Source organism: Danio rerio, chromosome 17, assembly GCF_052040795.2.
Source record: "Danio rerio strain M-AB ecotype USA chromosome 17, GRCz13ab, whole genome shotgun sequence".
NCBI lineage: Eukaryota > Metazoa > Chordata > Actinopteri > Cypriniformes > Danionidae > Danio > Danio rerio.
In genome coordinates, this window is record NC_141037.1 from 34,983,898 (window position 1) to 35,002,725 (window position 18,828).

Genomic DNA, 18,828 nt, shown 5'->3' on the forward strand with positions numbered 1-18,828 from the left:
TACCATTTGTTAAGTCTCCCCGTACAGCTTGATATAGCGATTGAACTTGGAAGCCACTTTTGCGTAACGTTACACTTAACAAGTGGATAGAGCGCATATTCATGACAGTGATGTGTTTTTGTGTGTGCCCCACTGCTAACGCATTACCTTAGATGCGTCTCTGCTTTGTTTCAAACAGAGGAACTTTTGAACATGCTACCTCCCTATACTGACATTGAGGAGATGAATAAAATCATTTTTGTTGTATGTGTGCACTAAAAGATTTTTCCAATTAAACCACTGAAGGCATAGTGTCTGTTCTGAAAATGTGGTACCTTTCTAGACTTTGAATGTCTGTTGCAGTCTATGGAGGATGTGGGAGCTGTCTGATTTCATCCCAAATTTTTTAATTTGTGTTTGAAGATGAATAAATATCTCCGGGGTTTAGAATGAATGAGTAATTAATGACAGAATTTTCATTTTTAAGTGAACTAACCCTATAAGAGTTTTAATATTGCTGTCTTGGATAACATGAAATGAATAAAAAACTAAATAAAATGAAAAATTACCCACCCTAAACCTTTGAACTGTAGGTTTTCCAAGTGAGCATTTGCGTCTGAATCTTTTATTTCACAATACCTTGTAATGTTTCATAGATTGCTTGCCAGACTATACTACAGAGACTTCAGCCTTTTAAAGAAAAGAACCCCAAAGGCTGCTGGGAAGACTGGGTCAGTATGTAGATTTTGTAATTATATATGTATATATATTCAATATGATGTATACATTACTCAACATATTAATGATATTTGCAGGTCACAGCAGCCTACTTTGACAGAGTAAATCTGTCTGCCAATGGATTCTACAAGTATGCTACTATAAACATACTATAAACAATAAAAATAAGCATTTTCATGTTTAAAAGTGCTTATCATGGTGCTCCTCATATAAATAAGAGTTATTACACATCTCATATTTCATAGGACTCCAGATCTTGGTTATGATTTTGACACCAACTCAGGAAGGCCTTTTAACTACTTCAGTTATGGTGTGGCCGTCTCAGAAGTGGAGATAGACTGTCTAACTGGCAGTCATAAGGTAATATCTATGTGAAATGTCTGTTTTAGTGACTAGAGTACAACTACTTACATATTAAATCAGATGCCAATGGGAGAAATAAGTACACAAGTGACAAGTGGCAAAACACAAATTAAGTTTCTGCTGGTCCATAGTCTTTGTAAATCTATCCCAATAATTTCAAGGTGCTCCTGTCAAAATTCGACTTCTCATCAATTAGAAATTATCAGACAGGAGGTTTTGAATATCAGAAAATAGACTTTATTCTCCATAATAAAGCCGAGAAAGAGCAGAGCAGACCCCCGGGGCATTCTAAAGTCTCTCCTGGACAACTCCTTTTTTTGGTTCTCTCTTTCTCTTTGTCTTTCTAAAGTCTCTGTGCTTTCCACAATCTTTATACAGGTTATTTGACACACCCCTAGGTCTCATTTTAACTCTTGACCATTTTTAAATAGGTTTCTACTCTAAGTGGTCCTGCTTGGCTCTCTGCCAGCTTGCTATGGTCAGCGAGATGTCACAGGTCTATGTCATGTCAGCAACTGTTTTGAAACCAAAGTTCTCTCTCCATAGATGCAACTTATGCAAAAGGATTAAGTGTTTACATACATTGTCATGATAGCATAATCACTTGATAATATGTTACTCATTCTAACTTCTGACACATATAGCTTCATACAAGTATTTAACATACATAATCAGTGCTTTACATATTCAGTTATTCTACACAATCAGTCATTCTTCAGCATAGCCTTCTCCTAGTTTTGCTCCTGTGCAGGCATACTCATTTTACACAGACATATCACTGTATTTTTAACACACGCTGGCATGTTTGCTGCAAACAATCTTCTTCACTCCAAAGTTAACGCTCTCTTTCTGTCTCCGGTCAGAATCTTCATACGTCCATATTGATGGATGTGGGCAAGAGTTTAAATCCAGCACTGGACATTGGACAGGTATTTCCTCAGAACTGAATAAAGCAGATTAACCATTGTCAATATCATCCAACTGATCAATACACAAAATGATGTTCTTAAATATTGTAATATTCTGATCACGTCTTACTAAACTTACTGTTAACTGTGCAGTAAACTATGTGCAGACAAAATTAATTATTTTTTTTTACTTAAACTTTATTGTGTTTTTAATAAACATGGTTATCAACAATGGTAATAGCTGAAGTCCTCCACATTGACTTGGTTCAATGTGTATAGCCGGGTTGATAACAAAAAATTACAAATTATATATGTACATAAACAAATACACATATATGAATATATACATATATGCATACAGAAACCTGTAAGTAAATATAAGAGAAAAAAAACTATATACATAATGTCAGCGAAGTACATAAATGAAAAAAGAGTGTCTACTAAAATTATTGTAAGACATCAAACAGAAAGAAAAGATAGTTTATTGTCACCTATATCCTGAGATATCTTAATTATTTCTCTGACGTTGTAAAATTAAATAACTTAAGTTTTAATAATGGAGATAAAATTGTCATGTATTTGGTTCCAATGAAGGATTGTTGAAATCTTTGCTCTGTTAATTAAAGCAGTGAACTGTTCCAGTCGAACAATGTCTATAAAATAGTATAACCATTGCTGAACTGACAGGAGATTATCATTGTTTTCTTTGCAGCTGTTAATCTTGAAAAAAAAAGTTTGTTTTTGATTCAAAGTCAAGTGACTGAAGAATCTTCTTTCAATAGGAAAAGGCAAGAGTCAGGATTTATGGTTATTTACAAAAATTACAATAAGATGGTGGAAAAGTTAACCCAAAAATTGTAGATTGGAAGACATTCAGAAAACATGAAAAAAGCTACCCATGGACTCAGTATTACATTTAACACAAACAGGTGAAGAAATAAGTTTCATTCTAAAATGTTTTAGTGGTGTATAATATATTTTATGAACTACATTGTAGTTTATCAATTGGTGAGCAGGATTTTTAGATGAAACTGAAATGTTTTGCCAAATTAAATCTCAATCAAAGCTGTGATTCTGCGCTCCAAGTTCACTGTCCCAAATCATGGTAATACCAAGACTTCCACATTTCCCTTTTATAAGATTGCCATAGATAAGAAAGAGCTTATTAGATTTCCCCCTAAATGGTTCAAGCCAGTAGACCACTGGATGACAGGATAAATCTTGGGAATTTTTCATTATTTGATGGAGAGAGGACTTCATTTGTCTTTGCCATGATGACTGTACATAATATTTTACTAGACGTTATGCAAGATACAATAAGTCAAGATACTCAAGATAGGCTTAACTAGGTTAGTTATGCTAATTAGGCAGGTCATTGAACAACAGAGGTTTGTTCTATAGCCAACAAAAACAAAATATTTCTAAAGAGGTCTTATTATTCTAATGATTTCTTATTATTCTTAATAACAGTGACCTTTTTCCTAAATGAGGGAATGTACACCTTTTGTAAAGCTGCTTTGGGAAAATAATCATTGTTATATGAAATAGGGAGTTTGAATTGAATTGAATTGAATTGAATTGAATTGATTTACTTGTGCTACATTTGCAGGTAGAAGGTGGGTTCATGCAAGGGTTAGGTCTGTTCACGCTAGAGGAACTTCGCTACTCTCCTGACGGTTACCTATATACTCGTGGACCTGGCATGTATAAGATTCCTGCTTTTGGGGATATTCCCAGTGAATTAAAGGTTTCGCTGCTCAGAGATGCTCCAAATGACAAAGCCATCTTTTCTTCAAAGGTTAGATCCACACTAAGAGCATGGTTTGTATGTGTTGATCTCATGTACTGTACTATAGTTACACGACAGGTAGAGAGTTAACCAGTGTTTGTCAGATTTAATTCAATAGATGCCTGGTGCGTAAAAAACACACCAGGCATGGTGATAAGAAAAAATTTTAACAAACAAGATTTAACAGTTAAATGGCTAATTCCCCTAATAATTCACCTAAAATTGACAAATCTGTCATTGTTTACTCACACTAGTCACAAACAAGTTTGACTTTTTTTTTTTTTAGAAAACTTGAAACATGTAGCCAACGAGTTCCATAGTTTTTCTGCTATGCATGCCAATGTTTACTGGTTTCCAGCTTTCTTCAAAATATCTTCTTTTAGGTTCATTAAACTCATTAAGGTTTGGCTGTGTGTTTGTATTTAGGCTGTGGGTGAACCTCCTCTCTTTCTGGCGGCCTCAGTGTTTTATGCCATTAAAGATGCCATCACAGCTGCCAGGGCTGAGTCTGGACTGACCGGACCCTTCAGATTGGACAGCCCTGCTACTCCTGAACGCATACGAAATGCCTGTGAAGATAAGTTTACCAAATTGGTATGTTGGAACTTGAAATGTTTATTGACATTTTATTAAGGTTTATTTAATTCTGACAGAGCTGTGTAAATATTAAAGATAAAAAGTTATTCAATATAATTAAACACAGACTGGTATCAAATGTAAATTAGAACTGTGCAATATTACTATATATATATATATATATATATATATATATTCAGTTGAAGTCAGGATTATCAACCCCCCTGAATCATTTTTTCCCCAATTTCTGTTTAACAGAGAGGAGATTTTTTTTCAACACATTTCTAAACATAATAATTTAATAACTCATTTCTAATAACTGATTTATTTTATCTTTGCCATGATGACAGTAAGTAATATTTGACTAGATATTCTTCAAGTCACTTCTATACAGCTTAAAGTGACATTTAAAGGCTTAACTAGGTTAATTAGGTTAACTAGGCAGGTTAGGATAATCAGGCAGGTTATTGTATAACGATGGTTTGTTCTGTAGACTTTCGAAAAAATATATAGCTTAAAGGGCTAATAATTTTGTCCCTAAAATGTTTCTTCAAAAATTAAAAACTGCTTTTATTCTAGCTGAAATAAAACAAATAAGTTTTTCTCCAGAAGAAGAAAAAATATCAGACACACTGTATAAATTTCCTTGCTTTGTTAAACACCATTTGGGAATAATTTAAAAAAGAAAGAAAAAAATTTAAAGGGCGACTAAAAATTCAGACTTCAACTGTGTATATATAGAAATTAATAATAGATATTATTACATACAAATAAAGACCCTGTTTTAATCAGTACTTGCAATAATAAATGAAAAAAATCACTTAATTTTTCTAGTTACTGTTGCTTAATGTAATTTTTGTAGTTCTCATAACTCAATTTTAGTTGACCCAGCATCATTTTTTTGTTCACACAACTTAATATTTCTAGTTGTCCCAACTTTACTTAATTTTTTGAATCACCCCAACAATTTTTCATAACTAATTCTTTTCTAGTTAACACAACTGTTTACAACTATTTATTTAGTTAATACAACAATTTTTCTAGTTTCCATAACTCAGTTTGGTAGTTGCCCCAACTTATTTTTTCTAATTACCACAACTTTTTAGTTGTCTCAACTTCATTTTTCTAGTTGCACCAACTTATCTTTGTTTGGTTTGCACAACTTAATTGTCTAGTTGCTCCAACTTCTAATTTTCTAGTTAACTAAACTTAATTTTTCTAATTACCCCAACTTATTTTTTTTAATGATTTCATGTTTGTTTTGTATATAAATATAATTTTATATTTGGCTCATATAAAACATACTGTATTATTACTGTTTTAAAAATCCAGTATGGGAACATGGAGCTGGTTTCATGTGGTTTACTGTTTCATGTCACACGTATCAGATTATTCTAATTAGGCTTACTGAAGCTGACTGTATGCTGTTAACCATTACAACTATGTGTGTGTGTGTTTGTTTGTTTTAGTGTCCTCCTGCGGATCCTGGCACCTTTATTCCATGGGCAGTGCAGGTCTGAGACTCAGCAAACTCAGTTTAAAGTCAACATGAAATCAGTCACTACGTACTTTACTATTGCACATTCCTGGTCATGTGCAATGATTCATTGCTGCTTATTGTTCCAAGGAAAAAAAATGTTTGTCTAATTCATCTCCTAATCAAAATGTTCCAGCTTACTGTTCGCCTGAAACAACTTTGTTTTCCTGCTGACACAGGCTGTTAGATAGATATCAAAAAACAAATAAGATCCAGAAGTTTGCGTTCATATAATTAAAAATAACCTGTTTCTAAATGGTCTGTCTCTCAAAGTGACGAGGACGATCCCCCTACTGGTTGCTACCCCCACTGCAAATGACTGTTTAGCATGGAATATTTGGTCTAGTTTCCAAGTGAATAAATTCAAGTCTTTTCTTTTCAAGCATCCTGTTTTATTGAGAAATATGATATATTACACAAGTAAAAGTGTTTGCAAAAGGATATTCATGTTGACTTTAAAAGTATTAATATTGTATTCAACATGAGCATGATAAATACATTGTAATTGCGAAAGAGAGACTGAGGATTTTGTACTGAGCATTTTACTGTGAAAACATAAGCTTTTGTGCTTTTATGACCTCTCAATGAAGCTTTAATAATATGAATGTGTAATGAAGTATAAAAAGTGCACTTAGTAATTGTTTTATCACCTATTATTATTTTGGTAACTAAAGCTTTCTGATGTTTCTCACACATTTTTGTTCATAACTATCTATTCGGAGTTTATACTTTACTATTAAGTTTTTTTCTTAATTCTGAGTTCATATATTGCAATTATTACTTCTTTTTAATTGCATCTTTATTTCTCACAATTATTCGTTTAAAGGATTTTTAAAAAATTTTGTCTATATTTCTCACAAATCTGAGTTCATCTTATAATTCAGATGAGTATTCTCAGAATAACAATTCCCTCTCAATTCAGCGAAGATGCAAACTTTCAAAGGATTTAAAGTTACAACCACCTTTTTTCTCGTGACAATTAATTATTTACTCATTTATTTTCTTTTTACTTTGAAGTATTGAATATTGATTATATGATACTGACAAGTAAATAAATTATGTTTTTTTTTCCAATATACATAGTAAATTATATTTATGATTCACACTAGTCTATAGTGATTGTCAAATAATTGTAATTTGTTCAACATGATTCAGAAGATTGCATTGTGTATTCATATGTGCTGTAAGCAACATGTAGAATCTTGTAACAAATGACAATTATTGCTTTGAAATGTATCAAGAGTTGTTACTGGTAAAGGATTTTATAGCATATACATATTGAATGAGTCACTTAAAAAAAAAACACCTCATTGTATAAAATAAAGCATTTGTTCTTACATTTACACAAGACTGATACCTTATTTCTAAGTTTACAATAAAAGTGTTTGTTTGGCATCGAAAATCTCTTCATGAGTGAGTTTCTGGATGTTTTTTTTGTTCCCCTATAACCTCATTCCAGTCACTGAATGGCAGAAAAATGTGTGACGTAATGATTCAAACTGTAAATGGAGAAGATTACACTTAATTTACATCTAGGAGGATGACTGTTGGCAAAATCACAATACAAAAGCTTTTTAATGGAGTTGAATGGCCTACTTGGCTTGTTTCTTTTCTTGTTCAAACATGACAGACTGGAAACCCTTGTTTCTGGTCAAATTCTGGGCTTTCCAGTTTTTCATGAGGTTCACTGGCCTTTGTTTAAAGATGAACAATAGATTTATCATTATCTTCTTAATTAGGAGAGATTCACTTCAGTCTGAACAGTTTTGTGTAATTAATTGAGCATAAATAATAGCTATAAAAGTGCTTTTGTTTTTTAAATGCTTACTTTTAGAAACTTTACTACACCAACCTCTGTTTCAAGGTTTGAAAGGGATTCTTCCCTGGTCAAAAATATATTATTTATCCGGTAACACAAAATGTTGTTTCATTTAGCATTAACTAACAATAAAAAATATTTAGCCTACACAACATATCCTAATCATATTAAATATGTTAACATAAACATTTTAGATAAACTAATTACAAAATATTAACATTTATGGACCAGTAAAATATTTTTAACAAAGATGAATAATTAACCATGGTATAAATATAATAAAATCTAAATAAATGTAAATTAAACCTTAACTAATTGTTTTTGTTTAAAATCAGTAAAATAAGCTAAAATCACGGAAACACAAAAAATAAGCTAATTTAGAGCCTAAATGAATAAAATCACATAAAGGTGATTAGGCTGCTAATATATTCAACTATTTAACAATTAACAGTAACAAGCCAATATTAATTCAAATTAACCGTGTAACCAGGCTCCTATAAGCTATCATAATTCCTCTAATATCTCATAATTCCCAAAAACTCAAGAGTGTTTGGCAAGGAATGTGGTTCAGTTTACTAGCTGCATTACGGCTGGTTGAGTCAGGTCAGCTAATGTATGCTCACAGGTAATGCTCATAACAAACTGTCATCTGAGCATTAAACCAAAACCAAGTTTCGTCGGAGAACATTCCGCATATTTCCCTTGCAGCTGCAAGCGTTGCTAAAAAAGCAAAAGCGGTTTAAACGAGCTGAAAATAACACAAATATCCGGGATTTCCGGTAGGAATACACGGAAGAGAAGTGTTTTGAGCGCTACGTGGCCACCTGTGACTGCAGCAGCACGGTAGGAGCGTAAGCGCGGACTGACAGTTTGACATGATGGAGTTTGACGGAGAAGATCATGGCAGCGACCGGCTCGAGAAAACCTCCTCCGAAAACGGCATTAACACCGAAACACACGCGCTGGACACCCAAGAAGACCATAAAACATGTCAGGATAACGAAACACCGCAGAAGTCATGGAGTTTGGACAGAAATTGGGGGTTTACTTTAGAGGAGCTCTTCAGACTTGCGCTGAAATTCTTTAAAGGTACAGAACTTTTAATTAATACAAAGTCACTTTATCTTTCTGTTTATCTAACAACCTAACACTTCTTTATTACCGGTAACGTTAGCAAAACAAATGGAAGTCTCTTTTTGTGACTCGTTGTCTAGATACAGTTTAATAACATCTCCACCTATTGAGGAACTTGTAATATCTTAATAATTGTGATTCAGAGTCTCTCCCAGATGTTGTCATTTATTTCCATGATGGTTGCTCTAAATGATGTCACTGTCTCACAACAGAGATGAATGGAAAGGCTTTCAACCCAACATATGAAGAAAACCTTCGTTTGGTTGCACTACATAAGCAAATCACTCTCGGCCCTTATAATCCAAACAGCTGTCCAGACATTGGCTTCTTTGACGTACTGGGAAATGACAGAAGGTAATGCTGTGAAAATTATGGCTACAGTTAACTAAAAATGATATAGATATTGTTTTTTGGTTTACAGTGCCCTTTATTACAGTTCTCAACCTTGTAAATATAAGCAAGGTAGCTGTGAAAACAAATGCTTTGTTGTTCAACTTTTTGCTCAAAATATTTAAATAAAAAAATATATTTTAGTTATTTTTTGGATAAGAATATCCTCCCAAACAATTTTTTGGTGATGCTGATGATGCCTAATTGTAGTTTTGGAAACTATCTGACCCCAAGACCCAACTAACACGTACACCAGCGGTGATTCTTAGACATTTTTTGGCCAATAAAACCACGTTCATTGGTCCAAATGAACAAGAGACGCATGTCCAGACTGATTCATGCCAATTGTTGGCTGAAGTTTTTGAAATATTTCCATGGAAATGGGAATAATCATTTTCATTTAAATTTTCTATTTTGTGGCGTTCTGGTGGCGCAGTGGGTAGCACGTTCGCCTCACAGCAAGAAGTTTGCTGGTTCGAGCCCCAGTTGGGTCAGTTGGCATTTCTGAGTATAATTTGCATTCTTCTTGTGTTGGTGTGGGTTTCCTCTGAGTGTTCCACCATGCACTATAGGTGAATTGAATAAGCTAAATTGGGCGTGAGAGTGTGTATTGGTGTTTCCCAGAGTTGGGTTACAGCTGGATGGGCATCTATTGGCGTAAAATATGTGCTGGATAAGTTGGCGGTTCATTCCGCTGTGGCGACCCCAGATTAATAAAGGGACTAAGCCGAAAAGAAAATGAATGAATGACTTTTCTATTTTGTTTAGCTACTGCTGCAAATAACACTCATGTTCTTTTTACCCATTGAGATGAAAGACTCTGAGTGTTTGTAATGGTTGAACAATTTCCTGTTTCTAATCACCTAGGTGCACTAAAATATAAAATATCAATCAGAATATCATGCTTTATATAGATATATTTTACATGTATGAATTTATAAGGGCCCCAACAATTATGGCACACACAAGTTTTTATAAGAAGGGTATATTAATGATGTTCCCAACCATAAGTTATGGATAGGGCCAGGCGAAAACTGCAATTATTTTTTTTTTGGCTATTTCTGCGCAGAACTTTGTAAAAAAATCTGTGAAATTTTGTAGAATGATTTTGGGAGCATCACAACTAAAAACCTAATACATGACATAAAATTAATATCTTTTAAACTTTTATATAATGTTTCCAATGCAAATCCAATTAGATCCACTTAACTGGTGAACAAAGCAAGTCTCTCATGTAATATATCTACTAAAAGACAGAAAATATGACTTTGCAAAATTTATTCTAAATAAATCATATGAACATTTTCATATTAGTCAATAACATTACTGAAATTAATAAAAAATGGTATAAATAGAAATGTACACACATTAATACAAGTAATTAAAAAGACTCAATGATGGGCTAAAAATCCGTGCAAATCTGGGAACTTCTGTGAGTGCAGATTTTGTCTGGGCCTAGTTATGGAGGAATGAGCCTATATAATATTTCAGTCAACAGCCAGAGTATTTAAGCAGCCTCCTACTGTACCTCTATTAGGTCTCAATACCTTTTAACTACTATAAAATCTCCTACATCCCAGGTAGGCATAGGCGGGTATAAGATTCTGACGGTTTGATAACCTTGGATAAAAATATCACGGTATTGTGATTACTGCTGTAAAATATATTCTTTTTAAATGTCTGGGTAAAAAACAAACAAACAAAAAAATCCTTTTTGAAAACAATAAATTTTATTTTGGGAACGATTTATAATAGTTTGGAACAGTAAACATGTCAAGCTAAATAATTCAAAAGATTAGTTGACTTCTGCTGTCTTCTTCTGCTTCAAAAACACAGATCTCTTTACTATTTAAAATTAGTAAAGAATTTTTTTTTTTCTGCTGGAGTTTTTGTTGTCCAAAAAAAATAGTAAATAAAAAATCTTACACATAACAGTATTACAGAACATTTTGGCAGTTTTAAAACTTTTCCAAACCACGGTATACTGTACTTTGAAAACGGTTAAACTCCTATACCTAATCCCAGGTACCCTGCCATTTGTATTTACCCTATGTATACATAAGAACAGGAGCTGAAGCTGTTTCATGGACCTTCTCATCAGTGGACATCAAGTCAAATAAATAAACATAATAAGTATAATAAGTAAACATAATTTCTTAAATATTAATTGTGCAAACAAACTTATTGAACAGGCATATTTACATTGTGTGCCAGTATTAGTGGGGTGTACTGTATATGTTCCATATAATATACTAGCATGATTTATATTATGGTAGGGTTGTTCACCTAAAAATGAAAACGTACTCACTACTTGCTCACACTCAAGTTTAGTTTATTCTGTTGAAAGCAAAAGAAGATATTTTGAAGAAAGCTGAAAATCTGTAACCATTGACTTATTAGGAAAAACTAATTCTATTGAAGTCAATGGTTACAGGTTTTTTAGGATTCTTAAAAATTTCTCCTCCTGTGTTGGACAGAAGAAAGAAGCTCTAAAGGTTTGGAACAAGTAAAGGGTGAGACAGAATTTTCTTTTTAGGGTGAACTACTCCTTGAATGAATGATTATGGCTTTTTATATAATTACTACCAAGGCATGTGTAATTTAAGATGTATTATACTATATTATCTGCAATAGAAACTTAGGTTTGTTCTATTTTATTCTCTTAGGAAAGAATGGCTTTCCCTGGGCAGCATGGCCAAAGAAGACGCCATGGAGGACTTTGTGAAGCTTCTGAACTCTTGTTGTAGTTTGTTTGCACCATATGTGACGTCACATAAAATTGAGAAGGAGGACCAAGAGAGGAGACAGTACGTCAATAACTACATAATGTCTGTTAATGTAGCCTTGTATCCTATTAAGCCTTTCTATTCTGTATTTGTGTGTGTTTAGAAAAGAAGAGGAAGAACGTCTCAGGCTGGAGAGAGAAGAGCAGGAGAGACGACGGCTGGAAGAAGAAGAACGGCGCAGAGAAGAAGAGGAGAGAAGGGCAATAGAGGAGGAACAGAGAAGGAAAGAAGAGGCACAGAGGTTACAGATAGAACGGCAAAAGTGAGTGATCTATTATTTAACAAGTCACTATTTTCGAAGAATGACAAAAATAATTATAACAATCGTTGACAAAGCTGAACGTGTGTTTACAGTGAAATATCACAGAAAATAAATATGTATGAATTTTGTGAAATTTGAATAATTAGTAAACAATTTTGACAAACAAAACTGCATTTATTGAATCACAAATAAAACTTAAATCATTTGAAGTAACTGTTTTATTATAATAAATAAATAAAATATTTTCTATTTAGTAAATTTTAAGAGAGCGTCATGGTGGTGCAGTAGGTAGCACGATTGCCTCACAGCAAGGTTGGCATTTCTGTGTCAAGCTTGCATTTTCTCCCCCTGTTCACGTGGGTTTGTTCCGGTTTCCCCCACAAGTTCAAAGACATGCGGTATAGGTGAATTGAATAAGTTCAATTGGCCGTAGTGTATGAATGTAAATGCAAGAGTGTATGGGTGTTTTACAGTGCTGGGTTGCGGCTGAAAGGGCATCTGCTGTGTAAAATATATGCTGGATAAGTTGGTGGTTCATTCCGCTGTGGCCTCAGCCGAAACTAAGCTGAAAAGAAAATGAATGAATGAATTCATTAAAAGAATGTAATTTCATCCCAAGAAGTAATCTAATCTGGCTATTTTATATTATTAGCAAACAATATTTGAAATTTAAATGATCTGTCACCCTTGTTCACTTAATGCTATAATGTCTGAAAATGTTTTTGAATGTTTTTTCTCTGTATTTATTTGATTAGAAATTATAATAAATCATAGTAATTATGTGAAATAATTTATTTTCTGTGTGCGGGGTCCTGAAAAGTCTTAAAATGTCTTGAATTTATAAAACAAAATTTTAGGCCTTAAAAAGTCTTCAGTCTACTGAAATATGGTGTAGTAGGTCTTAAATCTTTTTAGAACAGTCTTAATAAAACTTTATTCACATAAAGCTACCCAATCAGGTCAAGACACATCCATCACAGACAATCCATTTCAATAAAACTTTTACATTTATTAACTCTATTTACCATATACAATATATCTTTATATATTTATATATATATATATATATATATATATATATATATATATATATATATATATATATATATATATATATATATATATAAAAATAAAACTAGAGTTTGTTTGTTTTGACACCTTATTTAAAATGCGTCTCTAAAAAATAACTGAATAAGATTTTTTTTAATGGGAACAAGTTAAAATCTTTTCCCCTGGTCATTAGAACCCATTCTAAGCTTTTGGCCCAGTACAAGTGTAAAATTTAATTCATAATAGACTTAGAAATGTCCTAAATGTCTCAAATTGGACTTGGTAAAACCAGCAGAAATCCTGTGTGTGAATATATTTTGAAATGTAATTAATTCTTATGATTGAGCTTCATTTTTCCAGTATTTGGTGTCATTTTGACAAGATGTGCTACTCTAAAGAAAATTGTAATATTGTCAACAATGCATGTGCTGCTTAATATTTCATGCAACATTATTGCATTCATTTTTTAAGAGACTTCCTTCCACTTTATGTTTTGACCAGTATTGTCTGTAGTAAAATATATATTGCATAAAGAACAGAAAACCTGAAGTAAATCTGACGGATTAAGTGGTATTTATTTTTCTGGGAGCAGAGAAATTTCTGTTAAGCTTATATAATCATTTATTTGTGCAGACAGCAGATCATGGCTGTTCTGAATGCACAAACGGCAGTGCAGTTTCAACAGTATGCCAAACAACAGTATCCAGACAATCCAGAGCAGCAGCAGTTACTGATCAGACAACTGCAGGAACAACACTTCCAACAGTACGTCCAGCAGGCTCTCCGCTTACAGCAGGTATAAAAACCACAGCAGACACTTCCACGCTGACTACACATTTAGGATTAGATCCAGGAAAAGGCCTTTTTGGATTTCTGATCTTTTGTCGTCTCTGTATGATTTCAGATGGCCTCGCAGAAACAGCAGGAAGAATCAACTGTGATTCAGACATCAGAAGCTCTTCCTGCTCCTATTTCTAACGAAGCAGTGTCCATCTGCAACCCCAACAGCCAATCAAATTCATTAGACAATCACAAACAACAGAAAGACCAAAAAAACTTCCATTTGGTTGTAGAAGGGGAAACAGGAGGTATGTTGTAACAAAAATTTTTCACTTTATTTCCTAAAATGTTGATTTTGTTCTTAAGTTAATGATGAAAAAACGATTGTGCTACATAATATTAATGTGGAAATTATCATATGCTGCTACTGCAAAGCAAGAACATTAAGATTATTGCTTTGCATTATATGTATGGTGTTTACATGATGATTGTAATATTATGATTATATATTATTAATAAATAATTAGGGTGTAACGATACGCATATTCGTATTGAACCATTCGGTACGAGACTTTCAGTTCGGTACGCATTACAGACCGAACGATTCAGACTAATATCTAAAAATATAAAAGAGAAAAAGTGTACAAAATATAATGTTTATAGTGCAACAACGCTCAACAAGGCATCCCAAATGATGTGGCAGGCAACATGCTGCCTTCCCCGCCCACCTCCAAACACTACTCCAGTCAGGCACACGCTGCACTAGCAAAATGGCTAGTAACGTTAATTTAATTACGTTTGGGAGCTCTTTGGTTTCCCTGTTAATTATGAGGGTGATGGCAAAAGAGTGGTGGAAAAAAAACATTGACATACAGTAATATTTGAGCATGTCAACTCATCACAGAATCAGTAACTGGAATTAGATGAAAACTGTAAACACGCACACTACATGCAACTATTCCCGCAGCAATCCATCAACGCAATTCCTATAGATTTGAACAGGACAGGGCAAAACAAATCACAGAGGCAATCTGTACATTTATAGCTGTCGATATAGACCTTAATCTGTTTTAAGTAGATGTTAAATGTAATAGAGCACATTACATTATTCCTTCATAAGCCCATTTCAGTCAGATAATTCCTGCTTTCAGATCCACTAAAATGGCAGGTGACAGCCACATCAAGCAGATCAGTGCTGTCTGAAGAAAAAGTGGACACTCATCTTTCTTAAAATAAAAAAATGCCTAAAAACTGATTGAAACTATAATAATAATTATATATATATATATATATATATATATATATATATATATATATATATATATATATATATATATATATATATATATATATATATATATATATTATTATTATTATATTCAGCGTTTTTCACTGGCCACAATTTTTAATTTTAAAGAAGGTAGTTATGTTATTATTAATTAATTTAATAATTAAAAATTAAAATTAAATGTAAAATGATACAATAGTATATATTAAATACATAATAATTTATATGAACAATTTTAAATTCAGTTTTTTTTTTTTTTAGCTTTGGTCACTTTACGTGCTAATACACGTACCCAATATACTGATACACACATATCTTGCTCATATGTTTGCCTTAACTTAAGGCAAAACTGACTGTGGTTAAACGAATACTCGCATATTGACATACTGACACAATTTTATCTATCCAGTACCAAAAGGATGCAGACTTTGCTAATTTAGTTTGCAAAACAGGTTCATCCATTATGCCCCTAAATATAGAGTAAAAAGTAAGGTAAAATTAGCCCTGGGAAATTTTAATTATTTTCATATATTTATCAAAGTATTGTTTTACTGAGAAAATATATTTTCAACACATTTTAAAAACATATAGTGTTAATAACTAATTTCTTATAACTTACTACTTTTTACTACCGTTACATCCCTAATATATATATATATATATATATATATATATATATATATATATATATATATATATATATATATATATATATATATATATATATATATATATATGTATATGTATATGTATGTATATATATATATATATATATATATATATATATATATATATATATGTATATGTATATGTATGTATATATATATATATATATATATATATATATATATATATATATATATATATATATATATGTGTGTGTGTGTGTGTGTGTGTGTGTGTGTGTGTGTGTATATTCTAGCCAAGCTACATGAAATGAAGACTTTCTCCTGAAAAAAAGAATAATAAAAAATAAATAAATAATAATAATAATGGAAAAATGTTCTTGCTCTATTAAACAGACTTTTTAAATAATTTTAAATAATTTATTTCACAAGAGGACTAATAATTTTGCCTTTAACTGTATATTGTTAAAATAATGATATGATCAGCAAGTGGCTAATGGATGTGTTTAGTACCACTACTGAATGCTTATTTAAACACAAAGCATCTCATCATGACTCAACCTATTCTTCTTTTCTTTCTTGAATGCAGTAGTACCTATCGTGGCTCCCTCAATGTGGACTCGGCCTCAAATAAAGGAGTTTAAGGAAAAGGTTCTGCACGATGAGGACTCTGTCATCACAGTGGGCCGAGGGGAAGTGCTGACCATCCGAGTTCCCACTCATCCTGATGGCTCATACCTGTTTTGGGAATTTGCCACCGATCACTATGATATCGGTTTTGGGCTGCACTTCGAGTGGAAGGACTTGACTGCACCAACAAGCAGCAATAATGGAGGGGAATCTACTACTGAAAACAAAGAAGGTAAGGCAGTGGATTTTTTTGACAAACAGAAACTTATACTGAGTAAAATATGAATTATTAATGTCCATTGTGTCCTAATGTAAGGCACAGCACAAGCCGAAGAAGAGAAAACTGAACAAAGCAGAATTCCTCTGGTTAATGAAGTGGCTCCTGTTTCTCGTCGGGACAGCCATGAGGAAGTTTATGCAGGCAGTCATCAGTATCCCGGTGAAGGAGTTCATCTTCTCAAATTTGACAATTCCTACTCCCTCTGGAGGCCAAAGGTTGTGTATTATAGAGTTTATTACACCAGATAAACATCAGCTGGTCATGTGCCTCATACACTGCTCATGAGTTTTGATTTAACACACTACACTCAAGCTCTCAAAATATGTTGCTTTTGTTATTTGCAAACATATTGGCATTGTATTCTTACAAGTCTTAAAGAAACAGGATTCCTGCGTGGGTGTTAAGATCTTCGAATTCCTGTACTTTAGTAAAAAGTGCAAGACAATGGTTTATTTACTCCAGTACCGTATACTGTATGTTTATTATAAATGAATCAACGAAGGAAGGGTTTATACTAATTCTATTTAAATGAATGTGATTGATTCAAGCACTTTAACATTTTGAAATCGTTTGTGGATGCCGAAACAGGTGATATTTTGCAATTAATAGGATTTTCTTTGGTATTGCTGTGTGTGTGGTTAAAAGGATAAAGATGTTGATGCTTTCCTTTTTTATTTAGGCTTAATCTTGTTATAAGCATAATTACTTTCCGTTTACATGTTAATTGAAACTGGAGATTAAGGATATTATTAACTTTTAAAAGCTCATTTATATTTTTGCATATTCATATGCATAAAAGCAAATCAAGAGTTAGTGCTACTGGAACTAGAACTACTAGACTACCAAACGTCCACATTTGATCCACTGTTTGACTTTCTAGTAAGGGTTCATGTTAATATACTTATACATACACACATACATATATATATATATATATATATATATATATATATATATATATATATATATATAGTGTGTGTATGTATATATAGTGTGTATATATATATATAGTGTGTGTGTGTGTGTGTATATATGTATATACACACACACACACACACATATATATATATGTATATATATATATATGTGTATACTTTATTAAGAAGAAAGTGTATTCTGCAGCTACTAAAACATATATGAAACTATGCAGATGCCACAATTTTGCACACTACAATAATTGGGACTTTTTGTTTGCAGATGAAGAGCGACTTTACTGGATTAATGGTTAAGATTGTTTTTTTTTTTATCATTTAATTCTCTGAGAAATGCAAGTGGCAGCTAATGTTCAGCTAGATTTAACCATGCAAGATGGTGAGGGATTTTGTCTTTTGAATTTTCCTAATAATTTTATGACAGTAGAATAAAATCTTATTGGTATCTGCAAGTGCTGGGGTTAGTCCCGTGGGAGGACCTGCAATGCAATCTCAACTTTTACAATGAGTAAAAACATTGTATTTTATATGAAATAAATACTTTTGTACCTTACATATGTGTGCCAGTAAACTATGAACATCTAAAATCATCTGAAGAAAATGAGCAAGTATTATTTTCAAGGGTTATTCGGGATTAAGCAATGTAAATGTATAAAGAATCATAGACATTGATAAAAAAAAGAAGATTTTATACTTTATCATTTCCTGCAAAATTGGGTTAGCAGAGTAAGTTTCAGGTTAATAAGTCCAAAGAATTATGAACTGGTTAAGATCAGGGTACTTTGTTTCACAACACTTGATATAAACGTTCTGATTTGAACTGTCAATAATTGTTATCAATGGCTTCAAATTAACATTAACATATTGATATACTGTATAAATTAGCTTTAAAATATAAAGCTTTTAAAATGGCTGTCTTTTTGAGTTTTTGTGACCTACATTATTAAAATAAATGACTGAT

At 32.4% G+C, this 18,828-nt stretch overlaps 2 protein-coding genes across 3 annotated transcripts in view; both read left to right on the forward strand.

The window, feature by feature from the left end:
* The window catches only part of xdh (xanthine dehydrogenase), a 35,754-nt gene extending 28,462 nt beyond the window's left edge, over positions 1–7,292 (forward strand). Inside the window, exons 30-36 of the mRNA XM_087290750.1 lie at positions 636–710; positions 795–847; positions 963–1,077; positions 1,944–2,009; positions 3,598–3,786; positions 4,204–4,371; positions 5,823–7,292. Coding sequence (XP_087146876.1) covers positions 636–710; positions 795–847; positions 963–1,077; positions 1,944–2,009; positions 3,598–3,786; positions 4,204–4,371; positions 5,823–5,873 — 717 coding nt within the window. The 3' untranslated portion in view covers positions 5,874–7,292. The remainder of the gene's footprint in view (positions 1–635; positions 711–794; positions 848–962; positions 1,078–1,943; positions 2,010–3,597; positions 3,787–4,203; positions 4,372–5,822) is intronic.
* A 1,013-nt stretch (positions 7,293–8,305) lies between these two features.
* zgc:162964 lies at positions 8,306–18,457 on the forward strand. Of its 2 annotated transcripts, NM_001089387.2 has the most exon segments (9): positions 8,306–8,798; positions 9,056–9,197; positions 11,900–12,040; positions 12,123–12,281; positions 13,965–14,127; positions 14,236–14,419; positions 16,615–16,887; positions 16,972–17,904; positions 18,028–18,454. In NM_001089387.2, coding segments are annotated over 8 exon segments (1,485 nt in total). In that variant the 5' UTR covers positions 8,306–8,587; the 3' UTR covers positions 17,184–17,904; positions 18,028–18,454.
* The last annotated feature ends 371 nt before the right edge of the window (positions 18,458–18,828 follow it).

Coding starts and splice junctions, on each gene's coding strand:
- zgc:162964 (XM_087289236.1), top strand. CDS start 8,585: ATGATGGAGTTTGACGGAGAAGATCATGGCAGCGACCGGCTCGAGAAA. Junction 8,799..9,055: donor TGCGCTGAAATTCTTTAAAG/GTACAGAACTTT, acceptor GTCTCACAACAG/AGATGAATGGAAAGGCTTTC. Junction 12,282..13,964: donor TTACAGATAGAACGGCAAAA/GTGAGTGATCTA, acceptor TTATTTGTGCAG/ACAGCAGATCATGGCTGTTC.